Source organism: Bombina bombina, chromosome 5 (assembly GCF_027579735.1).
Source record: "Bombina bombina isolate aBomBom1 chromosome 5, aBomBom1.pri, whole genome shotgun sequence".
NCBI lineage: Eukaryota > Metazoa > Chordata > Amphibia > Anura > Bombinatoridae > Bombina > Bombina bombina.
The window spans coordinates 701,836,968-701,856,841 of NC_069503.1; the positions used below are offsets into that span (position 1 = coordinate 701,836,968).

A 19,874-nucleotide genomic window follows, 5' to 3' on the forward strand; every position below is an offset into this window, starting at 1 on the left:
CTTATCTTCAAACCAAATAAAGAGACAGGCATTCTTACATTGTGTAGAAGACCTGTTAAAGATGGGAGTGATACATCCAGTTCCAATAAGAGAACAAGGAATAGGATTTTATTCCAATCTGTTCATAGTTCCCAAAAAAGAGGGAACATTCAGACCAATTTTGGATCTGAAGATCCTAAACAAATTTCTCAGGGTACCATCGTTCAAAATGGAAACTATTCGAACGATCCTACCCACCATCCAGGAAAGTCAATTTATGACTACCGTGGATTTAAAGGATGCGTACCTACATATTCCTATCCACAAGGAACATCATCAGTTCCTAAGGTTCGCTTTTCTGGACAAGCATTACCAGTTGGTGGCTCTTCCATTCGGATTAGCCACTGCTCCAAGGATTTTCACAAAGGTACTAGGGTCCCTTCTAGCGGTTCTAAGACCAAGGGGCATTGCAGTAGTACCTTACTTGGACGACATCCTAATTCAAGCGTCGTCCCTGTCAAAAGCAAAGGCTCATACGGACATCGTCCTAGCCTTTCTCAGATCTCACGGATGGAAGGTGAACAAAGAAAAAAGTTCTCTGTCCCCGTCAACAAGAGTTCCCTTCTTGGGAACAATAATAGATTCCTTAGAAATGAGGATTTTTCTGACAGAGGTCAGAAAATCAAAACTTCTAAGCTCTTGTCAAGTACTTCATTCTGTTCCTCGTCCTTCCATAGCGCAGTGCATGGAAGTAATAGGATTGATGGTTGCAACAATGGACATAGTTCCTTTTGCACGAATTCATCTAAGACCATTACAACTGTGCATGCTCAGACAGTGGAATGGGGATTATACAGACTTGTCTCCGATGATTCAAGTAGATCAAAAGACCAGAGATTCACTCCGTTGGTGGCTGACCCTGGACAATCTGTCACAGGGAATGAGCTTCCGCAGACCAGAGTGGGTCATTGTCACGACCGACGCCAGTCTAGTGGGCTGGGGCGCGGTCTGGGAATCCCTGAAAGCTCAGGGTCTATGGTCTCGGGAAGAGTCTCTTCTCCCGATAAACATTCTGGAACTGAGAGCGATATTCAATGCTCTCAGAGCTTGGCCTCAACTAGCAAAGGCCAAATTCATAAGGTTTCAATCAGACAACATGACGACCGTTGCATATATCAATCATCAGGGGGGAACAAGGAGTTCCCTGGCGATGAAAGAAGTGACCAAAATAATTCAATGGGCGGAGGATCACTCCTGCCACTTGTCTGCGATCCACATCCCAGGAGTGGAAAATTGGGAAGCGGATTTTCTGAGTCGTCAGACATTCCATCCGGGGGAGTGGGAACTCCATCCGGAAATCTTTGCCCAAATAACTCAATTATGGGGCATTCCAGTCATGGATCTGATGGCGTCTCGTCAGAACTTCAAGGTTCCTTGCTACGGGTCCAGATCCAGGGATCCCAAGGCGACTCTAGTAGATGCACTAGTAGCACCTTGGACCTTCAACCTAGCTTATGTATTCCCACCGTTTCCTCTCATTCCCAGGCTGGTAGCCAGGATCAATCAGGAGAGGGCCTCAGTGATCTTGATAGCTCCTGCGTGGCCACGCAGGACTTGGTATGCAGACCTGGTGAATATGTCATCGGCTCCACCATGGAAGCTACCTTTTGAGACAGGACCTTCTTGTTCAGGGTCCATTCGAACATCCGAATCTGGTTTCCCTCCAACTGACGGCTTGGAGATTGAACGCTTGATTTTATCAAAGCGTGGGTTTTCAGATTCTGTAATAGATACTCTGATTCAGGCTAGAAAGCCTGTAACTAGAAAAATTTACCATAAAATATGGAAAAAATATATCTGTTGGTGTGAATCCAAAGGATTCCCATGGAACAAGATAAAAATTCCTAAGATTCTATCCTTTCTACAAGAAGGTTTGGAGAAAGGATTATCTGCAAGTTCTCTAAAGGGACAGATCTCTGCTTTATCTGTTTTACTTCACAAAAGACTGGCAGCCGTGCCAGATGTTCAAGCATTTGTTCAGGCTCTGGTTAGGATCAAGCCTGTTTACAGACCTTTGACTCCTCCCTGGAGTCTAAATCTAGTTCTTTCAGTTCTTCAAGGGGTTCCGTTTGAACCTTTACATTCCATAGATATTAAGTTACTATCTTGGAAAGTTTTGTTTTTAGTTGCAATTTCTTCTGCTAGAAGAGTTTCAGAGTTATCTGCTCTGCAGTGTTCTCCGCCCTATCTGGTGTTCCATGCAGATAAGGTGGTTTTGCATACTAAGCCTGGTTTTCTTCCGAAAGTTGTTTCTAACAAAAATATTAACCAGGAGATAGTTGTACCTTCTTTGTGTCCGAATCCAGTTTCAAAGAAGGAACGTTTGTTACACAATTTGGACGTAGTCCGTGCTCTAAAATTCTATTTAGAGGCTACTAAAGATTTCAGACAAACATCTTCCTTGTTTGTTGTTTATTCTGGTAAAAGGAGAGGTCAAAAAGCGACTTCTACCTCTCTTTCCTTTTGGCTTAAAAGCATTATCCGATTGGCTTATGAGACTGCCGGACGGCAGCCTCCCGAAAGAATCACAGCTCACTCCACTAGGGCTGTGGCTTCCACATGGGCCTTCAAGAACGAGGCTTCTGTTGACCAGATATGTAAGGCAGCGACTTGGTCTTCACTGCACACTTTTGCCAAATTTTACAAATTTGATACTTTTGCTTCTTCGGAGGCTATTTTTGGGAGAAAGGTTTTGCAAGCTGTGGTTCCTTCCGTTTAGGTGACCTGATTTGCTCCCTCCCTTCATCCGTGTCCTAAAGCTTTGGTATTGGTTCCCACAAGTAAGGATGACGCCGTGGACCGGACACACCAATGTTGGAGAAAACAGAATTTATGCTTACCTGATAAATTACTTTCTCCAACGGTGTGTCCGGTCCACGGCCCGCCCTGGTTTTTTAATCAGGTCTGATGAATTATTTTCTCTAACTACAGTCACCACGGTATCATATGGTTTCTCCTATATATATTTCCTCCTGTCCGTCGGTCGAATGACTGGGGTGGGCGGAGCCTAGGAGGGATCATGTGACCAGCTTTGCTGGGACTCTTTGCCATTTCCTGTTGGGGAAGAGAATATCCCACAAGTAAGGATGACGCCGTGGACCGGACACACCGTTGGAGAAAGTAATTTATCAGGTAAGCATAAATTCTGTTTTCCAAGAAAGTAGTTTAATGTCCAAAGAATGCATAGGCTCAAATGGAGGAGCCTGTAAAGCCTTTAAAACTAAATTAAGACTCCAAGGAGGAGAGATTGATTTAATGACAGGCTTGATACGAACCAAAGCCTGCAGAAAATAATGAATATCAGTAAGTTTAGCAATCTTTCTGTGAAATAAAACAGAGCGGAGATTTGTCCTTTCAAGGAACTTGCAGACAAACCTTTATCCAAACCATCCTGAAGAAACTGTAAAATTCTAGGAATTCTAAAAGAATGCCAAGAGAATTTATGAGAAGAACACCATGAAATGTAAGTCTTCCAAACTCGATAATAAATCTTCCTAGAAACAGATTTACGAGACTGCAACATAGTATTAATCACTGAGTCAGAGAAACCTCTATGACTAAGCACTAAGCGTTCAATCTCCATACCTTTTAAATGTAATGATTTGAGATCCCGATGAAAAAACGGACCTTGAGATAGAAGGTCTGGCCTTAGTGGAAGTGGCGAAGGTTGGCAACTGGACATCCGAACAAGATCCGCATACCAAAACCTGTGAGGCCATGCTGGAGCTACAAGCAGCACAAACAATTGCTCCATGATCTTGGAGGTCACTCTTGGAAGAAGAACTAGAGGCGGGAAAATATAAGCAGGTTGATAACACCAATGAAGTGTCAATGCATCCACTGCTTCCGCCTTAGGATCCCTGGACCTGGACAGGTACCTGGGAAATTTTTTTGTTTAGATGAGATGCCATCAGATCTATTTCTGGAAGCCCCCACATCTGAACAATTTGAGAAAACACATCTGGGTGGAGAGACCATTCTCCCGGATGTAAAGTCTGATGACTGAGGTAATCCGCTTCCCAATTGTCTATACCTGGGATATGAACCGCAGAAATTAGACAGGAGCTGGATTCCGCCCAAACAAGTATCCGAGATACTTCTTTCATAGCTTGAGGACTGTGAGTCCTACCCTGATGATTGACATATGCCACAGATGTGACATTGTCTGTCTGAAAACAAATGAACAGCTCTCTCTTCAACAGAGGCCAAAATTGTAGAGCCCTGAGAATCGCACAGAGTTCCAAAATATTGATTGGTAATTATTATTATTATTATTATTATTATCGGTTATTTGTAGAGCGCCAACAGATTCCGCAGGGCTAATCTCGCCTCTTGAGATTTCCAAACTCCTTGTGCTGTCAGAGATCCCCAAACAGCTCCCCAACCTGAAAGACTCACATCTGTTGTGATCACAGTCCAGGTTGGACGGACGAAAGAGGCCCCTAAAATTATACGATGGTGATCTAACCACCAAGTCAGTGAAAGTCGAACATTGGGATTTAAGGATATTAATTGTGATCTCCTTGTATAATCCCTGCACCATTGGTTCAGCATACAAAGCTGGAGAGGTCTCATATGAAAACGAGCAAAGGGGATCACGTCCAATGCTGCAGTCATGAGACCTAAAACTTCCATGCACATAGCTACTGAAGGGAATGACTGAGACTGAAGATTCTGACAGGCTGCAACCAATTTCAAACATCTCTTGTCTGTTAGATTCAGTGTCCTTGACTTTGTCTCTATCTGGAAACCTAAAAAAGGTTACCCTTGTCTGAGGAATCAAATAACTTTTGGTAAATTGATCCTCCAACCATGTCTTAGAAGAAACAACACTTGTAGATTGTGTGAGATTCTGCAGAACGTAAAGACTGAGCGAGTACCAAGATATCGTCCAAATAAGGAAACACCGCAATACCCCGCTTTCTGATTACAGAGAGTAGGGCACCTAGAACCTTTGAAAAGATTCTTGGAGCTGTCGCTAGGCCAAAAGGAAGAGCAACAAATTGGTAATGCTTGTGTAGAAAAGAGAATCTCAGGAACTGATAATGATCTGGATGAATCAGAATATGAAGATATGCATCCTGTAAGTCTATTGTGGACATATAATGCCCTTGCTGAACAAAAGGCAGAATAGTCCTTATAGTCACCATTTTGAAAGTTGGTACTCTTACATATCGATTCAAAATCTTTAGATCCAAAACTGGACTGAATGAATTTTCTTTCTTTGGGACAATGAATAGATTTGAATAAAACCCCAGACCCTGTTCCTGAAACGGAACTGGGATGATTACCCCTGATAACTCCAGGTCTGAAACACACTTCAGAAAAGCCTGAGCCTTTACTGGATTTACCGAAATGCGTGAGAGAAAAAATCTTCTCACAGGCGGTCTTACTCTGAATCCTATTCTGTATCCCTGAGAGACAATACTCTGAATCCAATGATTTTGGACCGAATTGATCCAAACATCTTTGAAAAATTTTAATCTGCCGCCTACCAGCTGAGCTGGAATGAGGGCCGCACCTTCATGCGGACTTGGGGGCTGGTTTTGATCTCTTAAATGGCTTGGATTTATTCCAGTTTGAAGGTTTCCAATTGGAAGCAGATTCCTTGGGGGAAGGATTAGGTTTCTGTTCCTTATTTTGACGAAAGGAACAAAAACGGTTAAAAGCTTTAGATTTACCCGTAGGGTTTTTATCCTGAGGCAAAAAAACTCCCTTCCCCCCAGTAACAGTTGAAATTATTGAATCCAACTGAGAACCAAATTATTTATCAGCTTGGAAAGAAAGAGATAACAACCTGGATTTAAAAGTCATATCAGCATTCCAAGATTTGAGCCACAAAGCTCTTCTAGATAAAATAGCTAAAGACATAGATTTAACATCAATTTTGATAATATCAAAAATGGCATCACAAATGAAATTATTAGCATGTTGAATCAACTTAACAATGCTAGACAAATCATGATCCGATACTTGTTGCGCTAAAGTATCCAACCAAAAAGTTGAAGCAGCTGCAACATCAGCCAAAGAAATTGCAGGCCTAAGAAGATGACCTGAATATAAATAAGCTTTCTTTAGATAAGATTCAAGTTTCCTATCTAAAGGATCTTTAAAAGAAGTACTATCTTCCGTAGGAATAGTAGTATGTTTAGCAAGAGTAGAGATAGCCCCATCAACTTTGGGGATCTTTTCCCAAAACTCCAATCTAACTTCTGGCAAAGGATACAATTTTTTAAACCCTGAAGAAGGAATAAAAGAAGTACCAGGCTTATTCCATTCCTTAGAAATCATATCAGAAATAGCATCAGGAACTGGAAAAACCTCTGGAATAACCACAGTAGGTTTATAAACAGAATTTAAACGTTTACTAGTTTTAATATCAAGAGGACTAGTTTCTTCCATATCCAATGTAATCAACACTTCTTTTAACAAAGAACGAATATACTCCAATTTAAATAAATTTGAAGATTTATCAGTGTCAATATCTGAGGCAGGATCTTCTGAATCAGATAGATCCTCATCAGAGAAGGATAATTCTGTATGTTGCTGGTCATTTGAAATTTCATCAACCTTATGAGAAGTTTTAAAAAACCTTTTACGTTTATTAGAAGGCGGAATGGCAGACAAAGCCTTCTGAATAGAATCAGAAATAAATTATTTTAAATTTACAGGTATATCTTGTGTATTAGATGTTGAGGCAACAGCAACAGGTAATGAACTACTACTGATGGATACATTATCTGCATGTAAAAGTTTATCATGACAACTATTACAAACCACAGCTAGAGGTTTAATCTCCACAAGTTTACAACAAATGCACTTGGCTTTGGTAGAACTGTTATCAGTAAGCAGGGATCCAGCAGTGAATTCTGAGACAGGAACAGATTGAGACTTCTTGCAAATGTAAGAGAAAAAAACAACATATAAAGCAAAATTATCAATTTCCTTATATGGCAGTTTCAGGAATGGGTAAAAATGCAAACAGAATAGCCCTCTGACATAGAAAAAGGCAAGAGGCAAATAGGAATGGGGTCTAAAATAATGAAAATATTTGGCGCCAAGTATGATGCTCAACAAACAGAAAAATATTTTTTGGCGCCAAAAACGTCCTGAAACGACACACTAGCGTCATAGATGACGCAACCTTGTGAAAGGACCCGGCGTCAACTAAGATGCCGGAAATGACGAATTTGCGTCAATGAACGTAACTTCGCGCAAAAAAAATCTTGCGCCAAGAATGACGCAATAAACTTTAGCATTTTGCGCCTTCTCGAGAGCCTAATTCTGCACGCGATTTAGAAAAATGACAGTCAATTGAAAAAAAGACTACACCCCAGGTAAGAAATACATTTCTAAAAAAAATGCATTTCCCAGATATGAAACTGACAGTCTGCAAAAGGAAATATACTGAAACCTGAATCATGGGAAATATAAGTACAATACATATATTTAAAACTTTATATAAATACATAAAGTGACAAACCATACCTGAGAGTGTCTTTAAGTAATGAAAACATACTTACCAAAAGACACCCATCCACATAAAGCAGATAGCCAAACCAGTACTGAAACGGTTATCAGTAGAGGTAATGGAATATGAGAGTATATCGTCGATCTGAAAAGGGAGGTAGGAGATGAATCTCTACGACCGATAACAGAGAACCTATGAAATAGATCCCCGTGAGGAAAACCATTGCATTCAATAGGGGATACTCCCTTCACATCCCTCTGACATTCACTGTACTCTGAGAGGAAACAGGCTTCAAAAATGCTGAGAAGCGCATATCAATGTAGAAATCTTAGCACAAACTTACTTCACCACCTCCATAGGAGGCTAAGTTTGTAAAACTGAATTGTGGGTGTGGTGAGGGGTGTATTTATAGGCATTTTGAGGTTTGGGAAACTTTGCCCCTCCTGGTAGGATTGTATATCCCATACGTCACTAGCTCATGGACTCTTGCCAATTATATGAAAGAAAAAAAATCTAACACCATTGCTTGTGTGCAAACCCGATCACATTTTCTCAAGTGTGCTATTTATCTTAAATACATATACAGGTGGCCCTCGGTTTACAACGGTTCAATTTGCCCCTTTTCAGAATAACATCCTTTTTTTCAGTCATGTAACTGCTATTGAAAAGCATTGAGAAGTAGTGCATTGATTAAAATAGCCAGTAGGTGGAGCTGTCCGCTTGTGTTGCAGCAAAGATATGCAAGCTGAAATTAATCAGTTTAACCATACCTGAGCTATCGAGCAGATTTCAAAGGAACAAGATCTTCCTGTCTATAAATCAGTCCAAATTGGAATGCATAGAAAGAACCGTTTGCAGAAAAATGCAAGTAAAGTCTGTGTTGTGTGATTATTTTATTAGGTTTATAATGCTGTTTAGCATTTAAGGTCTTCATTTCAAAGCTTTAAAAATAATGTATTAGGTCTTACTTATGACAATTTTGAGAGCGTCTGGAACCTAACTCCCTCACTTCCCATTGACTTACATTATAAACTGGGTTTCAATTTACAACAGTTTCGATTTACAACCATTCCTTCTGGAACCTAACCCCGGCGTAAACTGAGGGTTACCTGTATATGATGTTTTTTTTATGTAAAATATAAATCTATACTAAACAATTTTTTTTTTATATATTTAGAATGTGAAATATTTTCACTACATACATAGTTAAACACTTTATTAAAAAGGGACAGTCAACACCAGAATTTTTGTTGTTTTAAAAGATAGATAATCCCTTAATTACCCATTCCGCAGTTTTGCATAACCGACAGTTATAATAATACACGTTTAACCTCTGTAATTACCTTGTATCTAAGCCTCTGCAGACTGACTCCTTATTTCAGTTCTTTGGACAGACTTGCATTTTAGCCAATCAGTGCTCACTCCATGGTAAATTCATGTGCATGAGCTTAATGTTATCTATATGAAACATATGAACTAATGCCCTCTAGTGGTGAAAAACTTTTAAAATGCATTTAGATTAGAGGCGGCCTTCAAGGTCTAAGAAATTAGCATATGAACCTCCTAGGTTTTGCATAACAGACACAGTTATAATAATACACGTTTTACCTCTGTAATTACCTTTTATCTAAGCCTCTACAGACTGCCCCCTTAGCTTTCAACTAAGAATACCAACAACAAAGCAAAATTGGTGATAAAAGTAAATTGGAAAGTTGTTTAAAATTACATGCATTATTTCAATCATGAAAGGTTTTTTTGGACTTGACTGTCCCTTTAAAAATAAATATTGTATAGATATGATTTTTCATGTTTTCAGCTACTTGACTGCAAAGGGCTCCACTGCACTTATTTATGTCTACATATGTATACATGTGTAATACATGTGTGTATCTCTCTCTCTCTCTCTCTCTCTCTCTCTCTCTCTCTCTCTCTCTCTCTCTCTCCCTCTCTAAATAGACAAATATGTACATACACACACACACACACACACACATATATATATATATATATATATATATATATATATATATATATACATATACACACACATATATACATATTTTGACATGAGTATGTATGTATCTCTGTTAAAGCCCTTTGCAGTCCTTTTTTACACCTGAGGCCTTATATCTTTGAGCCCTTCTAACTTTTTTGTGCAATATTTTTTCTTAATAATTTTTATTAGATAGTGTTATTATGAGTGTAACTGTACTTTTCAATGTACTGTTGATGTGTTTTGTGCAACTTTTTTGACTTGCGTAACAGTTAACCAGAGCTCTGAAGTCATGCTATCCTGGTGCACGTTAAAATAAATTGCGCTCAAGCAAACACGTTTACTTTCAACTTGTAATACGCATGATACTTCTGATGCGCGCAAAGAGCTGTGATAAACCCCTTATCACTCGCACGCCACTAGTAATCTAACCCATAGTTTGCTAGAATCACCACTGCAAAAATTACATGTTCTAACAAAATAGTCCCTTTAATTATATAGGGCCAGATTACGAGTGGAGTGAGCGAGATTTTTGCGCTCCACTTGTAATATGCACTAGTATTTTAAATGGCCTGCAATGCAAATGCAATAGTGTGCGCTTCCATAGGCTCCAATGGAAGCCTAGTTATCATGCCGTGAGACACGGCATGAGAACCTAGCGCAACAAATGGGGTAAGTCGTGCAGCCATGGGCAGCAATTTTAAATATATATGTATATATATTTGTGTTTATATGTGTATCTACACATATTAACACATAAATATATAAGTATATACATATATATTTACTGGGGTCACACAGTTCCCATAGAACGCAATGTAAAGGCATTTTTTAGTGCCATTTTTTTTCTAACACCCACACCTGACACTTTTAACCGCTTATAACTGCTAAGTGCAGTTTTTTTTAATTTTTATAAAAGAACCTCACACTGTATTTTGGAGACAATTGGGGGACATTTATAAAATTAACCTGAGATCTGGCCTCTGGTTAATTTTATGAGCGCTAATTGCTACCGCGAGCTTGCAGTAGCAATAACAAGCTACTTGTAATGGCTGGTTATTTATTGTGCGTCCGTAAATTGGTGAATTTGTCCGTTTGCGGGTGCACAATAAATTAGCGCTCCACTTGTAATCTAGCCCATAGTGTTTTGCATATATCTAGATATCCCAATACTACAGCTCATTTTATCTTTATTCCAGATAATTGTGTCTATGCACCTATTAAAAGTATTTATTTCATTTATGTGTCAGTAAGTTGTAAAAAAGTATTAGCCACCATACTAATGCCATATCTATGTGTTTCACTCCTAGGCCTGCTCCTCTGTTGAAGAATGCACAAATATCAGACTCCAAAGCACGTGAGATTTACCTGGATGTTATTCAGATCATGAGGCAAATGTACCAGGATGCCAGGCTTGTTCATGCAGATCTTAGTGAATTTAATATGCTGTGAGTATTCTGCTACTTTACAATTCTCTTTAATCCTATTTTATTTAACCCCTTAATGACCGCAGCACTTTTCCATTTTCTGTCCGTTTGGGACCAAGGCTATTTTTACATTTTTGCAGTGTTCGTGTTTAGCTGTAATTTTCCTCTTCCTCATTTACTGTACCCACACATATTATATACCGTTTTTCTCGCCATTAAATTGACTTTCAAAAGATACCATAATTTTCATCATATCTTATAATTTACTATAAAAAACATTATAAAATATGAGGAAAAAATGGAAAAAAACACATTTTTTCTAACTTTGACCCCCAAAATCTGTTACACATCTACAACCACCAAAAAACACCCATGCTAAATAGTTTCTAAATTTTGTCCTGAGTTTAGAAATACCCAATGTTTACATCTTCTTTGCTTTTTTTGCAAGTTATAGGGCCATAAATACAAGTAGCACTTTGCTATTTCCAAACCACTTTTTTTCAAAATTAGCGCTAGTTAAATTGGAACACTAATATCTTTCAGGAATCCCTGAATATCCATTGACATGTATATATTTTTTTTTAGAAGACATCCCAAAGTATTGATCTAGGCCCATTTTGGTATATTTCATGCCACCATTTCACCGCCAAATGCGATCAAATAAAAAAAATTGTTCACTTTTTCACAAATATTTTCACAAACTTTAGGTTTCTCACTGAAATTATTTACAAACAACTTATGCAATTATAGCATAAATGGTTGTAAATGCTTCTCTGGGATCCCCTTTGTTCAGAAATAGCAGACATATATGGCTTTGGCTTTGCTTTTTGGTAATTAGAAGGCTGCTAAATGCCCCTGCGCAAAATACGTGTATTATGCCCAGCAGTGAAGGGGTTAATTAGTGAGCATGTAGGGAGTTTCTAGGGTTAATTTTAGCTTTAGTGTAGTGTAGTAGACAACCCCAAGTATTGATCTAGGCCCATTTTGGTATATTTCATGCCACCATTTCACCGCCAAATGCGATCAAATTAAAAAAAAACGTTAATTTTTTCACAATTTTAGGTTTCTCAATGAAATTATTTACAAACAGCTTGTGCAATTATGGCACAAATGGTTGTAAATGCTTCTCTGGGATGCCCTTTGTTCAGAAATAGCAGACATATATGACTTTGGCGTTGCTTTTTGGTAATTAGAAAGTCGCTAAATGCTGCTGCGCATCACACGTGTATTATGGCTAGCAGTGAAGGGGTTAATTAGGTAGTGTGTAGGGAGCTTGCAGGGTTAATTTTAGCTTTAGTGTAGAGTTCAGCCTCCCACCTGACACATCCCACCCCCTGATCCCTCCCAAACAGCTCCCTTCCCTCCCCCACTATTGTCCCCGCCATCTTAAGTACTGGCAGAAAGTCTGCCAGTACTAAAATAAAAGATTTTTTTTTTTTTAAAGAAAAAAAAAAGCATATTTACATATGCTGTGTTTAGGATCCCCCCTTAGCCCCCAACCTCCCTGATCCCCCCCAAAACAGCTCTCTAAGCCTCCCCCTCTGCCTTATTGGGGGCCATCTTGGGTACTGGCAGCTGTCTGCCAGTACCCAATTTGCACAATCAAATGTTTATTTTTTTTATTTTATTTTTATTTTTTCTGTAGTGTAGCTTTCCCCCCCCCCCCCCCACGGACCAACCCCCACCACCTAAATAACGCCTAAGGTTTTTTTTAAAAAAATTACTGGTCCCACTTTTATTTTGGGACACATTTTTTTCTGTAGTGCAGCGGTCCCCACCCCCCTCGTGCACGTGCGCGCTCCTGCGCTTCCACACCCACGATCCCGCCCCCCTCCACATGACCAGGGCCATCGATGGCCGCCACCCACCTCCCACACCGGCTCCCACCCACCAACGATACCGGCCATCGATGTCCGGTGCAGAGAGGGCCACAGAGTGGCTCTCTCTGCATCGGATGGCCATCTAAGGTTATTGCAGGATGCCTCCATATCGAGGCATCACTGCAATAACCGGAAAGCAGCTGGAAGCGAGCAGGATCGCTTCCAGCTGCTTTCCACACCGAGGACATGCAGGGTACGTCCTCAGGCGTTAACTGCCTTTTTTCTGAGGACGTACCCTGCACGTCCTCGGTCATTAAGGGGTTAAGAGCATCTGTAAACCTGCAAATAATTCCCCGGTGTGATAGGGTTCATTGTTAAACAAACCTTACTGATATGTACAGTTTCTTTCATGTAATTAGCAAGAGTCCATGAGCTAGTGACGTATGGGATATACATTCCTACCAGGAGGGGCAAAGTTTCCCAAACCTCAAAATGCCTATAAATACACCCCTCACCACACCCACAAATCAGTTTTACAAACTTTGCCTCCTATGGAGGTGGTGAAGTAAGTTTGTGCTAGATTCTACGTTGATATGCGCTCCGCAGCAGGTTGGAGCCCGGTTTTCCTCTCAGCGTGCAGTGAATGTCAGAGGGATGTGAGGAGAGTATTGCCTGTTTGAATTCAATGATCTCCTTCTACGGGGTCTATTTCATAGGTTCTCTGTTATCGGTCATAGAGATTCATCTCTTACCTCCCTTTTCAGATCGACGATATACTCTTATATATATATATATACCATTACCTCTGCTGATTTTCGTTTCAGTACTGGTTTGGCTTTCTACAACAAGTAGATGAGTGTCCTGGGGTAAGTAAGTCTTATTTTCTGTGACACTCTAAAGCTATGGTTGGGCACTTTTTTATAAAGTTCTAAATATATGTATTCAAACATTTATTTGCCTTGACTCAGGATGTTCAACATTTCCTTATTTCAGACAGTCAGTTTCATATTTGGGATAATGCATTTAAATATATCATTTTTATCTTACCTTAAAATTTGACTTCCCTGTGGGCTGTTAGGCTCGCGGGGGCTGAAAATGGTTCATTTTATTGCGTCATTCTTGGCGCAGACTTTCTTGGCGCGAAATTTTTTTTTCTGTTTCCGGCGTCATACGTGTCGCCGGAAGTTGCGTAATTTTTGACGTTTTTCGCGCCAAAAATGTCGGCGTTCCGGATGTGGCGTCATTTTTGGCGCTAATAGCATTTAGGCGCCAAATAATGTGGGCGTCAATTTTGTCTCCACTTTATTTAAGTCTCGTTATTTTTTGCTTCTGGTTGCTAGAAGCTTGTTCACTGGCATTTTTTCCCATTCCTGAAACTGTCATTTAAGGAATTTGATCAATTTTGCTTTATATGTTGTTTTTTCTATTACATATTGCAAGATGTCACACGTTGCAGCTGAGTCAGAAGATACTACTGGAAAATCGCTGCCTGGTGCTGGAACTACCAAAGCTAAGTGTATCTGCTGTAAACTTTTAGTAGTTGTTCCTCCAGCTGTTGTTTGTATTAAATGTCATGACAAACTTGTTAATGCAGAAAATATTTCCTTTAGTAAAGTACCATTACCTGTTGCAGTTCCATCAACATCTAATGTTCAGAGTGTTCCTGATAACATAAGAGATTTTGTTTCTGAATCCATTAAGAAGGCTATGTCTGTTATTCCTCCTTCTGGTAAACATAAAAAGTCTTTTAAAACTTCTCTTTATACAGATGAATTTTTAAATGAACATCATCATTCTGATTCTAATGATTCTTCTGATACAGAGGATTCTGTCTCAGAGGTTGATGCTGATAAATCGTCATATTTATTTAAAATGGAATTTATCCGTTCTTTACTTAAAGAAGTCCTAATTGCATTAGACATTGAGGATTCTGGTCCTCTTGATACTAAATCTAAACGTTTAGACAAGGTCTTTAAATCTCCTGTGGTTATTCCAGAAGTTTTTCCTGTTCCTGGTGCTATTTCTGAAGTAATTTCCAGAGAATGGAATAATTTGGGTAATTCATTTACTCCTTCTAAACGTTTTAAGCAATTATATCCTGTACCGTCCGACAGATTAGAGTTTTGGGACAAAATCCCTAAAGTTGATGGGGCTATTTCTACCCTTGCTAAACGTACTACTATTCCTACGGCAGATGGTACTTCCTTTAAGGATCCTTTAGACAGGAAAATTGTATCCTTTCTAAGAAAAGCTTATCTGTGTTCAGGTAATCTTCTTAGACCTGCTATATCATTGGCTGATGTTGCTGCAGCTTCAACTTTTTGGTTGGAAACTTTAGCGCAACAAGTAACAGATCATGATTCTCATAATATTATTATTCTTCTTCAACATGCTAATAATTTTATCTGTGATGCCATTTTTGATATTATCAGAGTTGATGTCAGGTTTATGTCTCTAGCTATTTTAGCTAGAAGAGCTTTATGGCTTAAAACTTGGAATGCTGATATGTCTTCTAAATCGACTCTACTTTCCCTTTCTTTCCAGGGTAATAAATTATTTGGTTCTCAGTTGGATTCTATTATCTCAACTGTTACTGGAGGGAAAGGAACTTTTTTACCACAGGATAAAAAATCTAAGGGTAAAAACAGGGCTAATAATCGTTTTCGTTCCTTTCGTTTCAACAAAGAACAAAAGCCTGATCCTTCATCCTCAGGAGCAGTTTCAGTTTGGAAACCATCTCCAGTCTGGAATAAATCCAAGCCTTCTAGAAAAGCAAAGCCAGCTTCTAAGTCCACATGAAGGTGCGGCCCTCATTCCAGCCCAGCTGGTAGGGGGCAGATTACGTTTTTTCAAAGAAATTTGGATCAATTCTGTTCACAATCTTTGGATTCAGAACATTGTTTCAGAAGGGTACAGAATTGGTTTCAAGATAAGACCTCCTGCAAAGAGATTTTTTCTTTCCCGTGTCCCAGTAAACCCAGTGAAAGCTCAAGCATTTCTGAAATGTGTTTCAGATCTAGAGTTGGCTGGGGTAATTATGCCAGTTCCAGTTCTGGAACAGGGGCTGGGGTTTTATTCGAATCTCTTCATTGTACCAAAGAAGGAGAATTCCTTCAGACCAGTTCTGGATCTAAAAATATTGAATCGTTATGTAAGGATACCAACATTCAAAATGGTAACTATAAGGACTATCCTGCCTTTTGTTCAGCAAGGGCATTATATGTCTACAATAGATTTACAGGATGCATATCTGCATATTCCGATTCATCCAGATCACTATCAGTTTCTGAGATTCTCTTTCCTGGACAAGCATTACCAGTTTGTGGCTCTGCCGTTTGGCCTAGCTACAGCTCCAAGAATTTTTACAAAGGTTCTCGGTGCCCTTCTGTCTGTAATCAGAGAACAGGGTATTGTGGTATTTCCTTATTTGGACGATATCTTGGTACTTGCTCAGTCTTCACATTTAGCAGAATCTCATACGAATCGACTTGTGTTGTTTCTTCAAGATCATGGTTGGAGGATCAATTCACTGAAAAGTTCATTGATTCCTCAGACAAGGGTAACCTTTTTGGGTTTCCAGATAGATTCAGTGTCCATGACTCTGTCTTTGACAGACAAGAGACGTCTAAAATTGATTTCAGCTTGTTGAAACCTTCAGTCACAATCATTCCCTTCGGTAGCCTTATGCATGGAAATTCTAGGTCTTATGACTGCTGCATCGGACGCGATCCCCTTTTCTCGTTTTCACATGCGACCTCTTCAGCTCTGTATGCTGAACCAATGGTGCAGGGATTACACAAAGATATCTCAATTAATATCTTTAAAACCGATTGTAAGACATTCTCTGACGTGGTGGACAGATCACCATTGTTTAATTCAGGGGGCTTCTTTTGTTCTTCCGACCTGGACTATAATCTCAACAGATGCAAGTCTTACAGGTTGGGGAGCTGTGTGGGGGTCTCTGACGGCACAAGGGGTTTGGGAATCTCAGGAGGTGAGATTACCGATCAATATTTTGGAACTCCGTGCAATTTTCAGAGCTCTTCAGTCTTGGCCTCTTCTGAAGAGAGAGTCGTTCATTTGTTTTCAGACAATGTCACAACTGTGGCATACATCAATCATCAAGGAGGGACTCACAGTCCTCTGGCTATGAAAGAAGTATCTCGAATTCTGGTTTGGGCGGAATCCAGCTCCTGTCTAATCTCTGCGGTTCATATCCCAGGTATAGACAATTGGGAAGCGGATTATCTCAGTCGCCAAACGTTGCATCTGGGCGAATGGTCTCTTCACCCAGAGGTATTTCTTCAGATTGTTCAAATGTGGGAACTCCCAGAAATAGATCTGATGGCTTCTCATCTAAACAAGAAACTTCCCAGGTATCTGTCCAGATCCCGGGATCCTCAAGCGGAAGCAGTGGATGCATTGTCACTTCCTTGGAAGTATCATCCTGCCTATATCTTTCCGCCTCTAGTTCTTCTTACAAAAGTAATCTCCAAGATTCTGAAGGAATGCTCGTTTGTTGTGCTGGTAGCTCCAGCATGGCCTCACAGGTTTTGGTATGCGGATCTTGTCCGGGTGGCCTCTTGCTAACCGTGGACTCTTCCGTTAAGACCAGACCTTCTGTCGCAAGGTCCTTTTTTCCATCAGGATCTCAAATCCTTAAATTTAAAGGTATGGAGATTGAACGCTTGATTCTTGGTCAAAGAGGTTTCTCTGACTCTGTGATTAATACTATGTTACAGGCTCGTAAATCTGTATCTAGAGAGATATATTATAGAGTCTGGAAGACTTATATTTCTTGGTGTCTTTCTCATCATTTTTCCTGGCATTCTTTTAGAATTCCGAGAATTTTACAGTTTCTTCAGGATGGTTTAGATAAAGGTTTGTCCGCAAGTTCCTTGAAAGGACAAATCTCTGCTCTTTCTGTTTTTTTTTCACAGAAAGATTGCTAATCTTCCTGATATTCATTGTTTTGTACAAGCTTTGGTTCGTATAAAACCTGTCATTAAGTCAATTTCTCCTCCTTGGAGTTTGAATTTGGTTCTGGGGGCTCTTCAAGCTCCTCCTTTTGAACCCATGCATTCATTGGACATTAAATTACTTTCTTGGAAAGTTTTGTTCCTTTTGGCCATCTCTTCTGCCAGAAGAGTCTCTGAATTATCTGCTCTTTCTTGTGAATCTCTTTTTCTGATTTTTCACCAGGATAAGGCGGTGTTGCGAACTTCTTTTGAATTTTTACCTAAGGTTGTGAATTCCAACAACATTAGTAGAGAAATTGTGGTTCCTTCATTATGTCCTAATCCTAAGAATTCTAAAGAGAAATCGTTGCATTCTTTGGATGTTGTTAGAGCTTTGAAATATTATGTTGAAGCTACTAAGTCTTTCCGAAAGACTTCTAGTCTATTTGTCATCTTTTCCGGTTCCAGAAAAGGCCAGAAAGCTTCTGCCATTTCTTTGGCATCTTGGTTGAAATCTTTAATTCATCATGCCTATGTCGAGTCGGGTAAAACTCCGCCTCAAAGGATTACAGCTCATTCTACTAGGTCAGTTTCTACTTCCTGGGCGTTTAGGAATGAGGCTTCAGTTGATCAAATTTGCAAAGCAGCAACTTGGTCCTCTTTGCATACTTTTACTAAATTCTACCATTTTGATGTGTTTTCTTCTTCTGAAGCAGTTTTCGGTAGAAAAGTACTTCAGGCAGCGGTTTCTATTTGAATCTTCTGCTTATGTTTTCATTAAACTTTATTTTGGGTGTGGATTATTTTCAGCAGGAATTGGCTGTCTTTATTTTATCCCTCCCTCTCTAGTGACTCTTGCGTGGAAAGATCCACATCTTGGGTAGTCATTATCCCATACGTCACTAGCTCATGGACTCTTGCTAATTACATGAAAGAAAACATAATTTATGTAAGAACTTACCTGATAAATTCATTTCTTTCATATTAGCAAGAGTCCATGAGGCCCACCCTTTTTGTGGTGGTTATGGTTTTTTTTTTTTTTTTTTTTGTATAAAGCACAATTATTCCAATTCCTTATTTATATGCTTTCGCACTTTTTTTCTTATCACCCCACTTCTTGGCTATTCGTTAAACTGATTTGTGGGTGTGGTGAGGGGTGTATTTATAGGCATTTTGAGGTTTGGGAAACTTTGCCCCTCCTGGTAGGAATGTATATCCCATACGTCACTAGCTCATGGACTCTTGCTAATATGAAAGAAATGAATTTATCAGGTAAGTTCTTACATAAATTATGTTTTTAGTATAGTCAAGGCTTATAACAGCATTGGCGAGAAAACATTAACATAGTGATTGAAACATTTGTTGTACAAATTATTCATATAAAACAAATTAGTGGCCACTTACTCTGCAATCTCCTTAAAGAGTCATGAAACCCAATATTTTTCATTCATGGTTCAGATAGAAAATAGAATTTTAAACATCTTTCGAATTTGCTTCTATTATCTAATTTGCTTAGTTCTCTTGATATCCTTTGCCAAAAAGCATACGTAGGTAGGCTCAGGAGCTGGGAGTTAGCTGCTGATTAGTGATTGCACATATTGATAATAGAAGTAAATTGGAAAGTTGTTTGAAACTGTATGTTCTATCTGAATCATGAATGAGAAATGTTGGGTTTCATGGCCCTTTAAAGGGTTTATAAAAGTAAACAAAATTTCTAGCTCACACCAAAATTAACAAAAATGTATCATGTTAATATTTTTTGCTTAAAATAAGTTAACACTTTTAAAACTAATAGAAATGTTTTCTTTTGCATAACTCCTCTCTAGGGATATCTTGCCTTCACCTCCATAAAGTAAATTATTATTTTTGTATTTTTATTTTTTTAGAGTAATAGATTTGTATTGCATTTTAATATGTGATAACTTATAAACAGTCGCATGAAAATGCGAGAAATATACACAGTAACAGTGCAATAGAAACAAAGGTATACAAGAAAAATAACCGCTTTACGTGGAAACGTTAAATAAATAAGCAGCGCCTACTAATGTAAACTAATGTACAATAGAATAAGGGGTAGTTGGCGATAATGAAGTGTGATGATGATGAGGATATTAATATTATAAGAATAAAATAAAAATTTGTGCCAGAGGAGGGCGCCTCCATCTC

The 19,874-nt window shown here is 39.1% G+C and overlaps 1 protein-coding gene across 1 annotated transcript in view; it reads left to right on the top strand.

Moving 5' to 3' along the window:
* The window catches only part of RIOK1 (RIO kinase 1), a 100,307-nt gene that overhangs the window by 30,953 nt on the left and 49,480 nt on the right, over positions 1-19,874 (top strand). Inside the window, exon 10 of the mRNA XM_053714716.1 lies at positions 10,814-10,951. Coding sequence (XP_053570691.1) covers positions 10,814-10,951 — 138 coding nt within the window. The remainder of the gene's footprint in view (positions 1-10,813; positions 10,952-19,874) is intronic.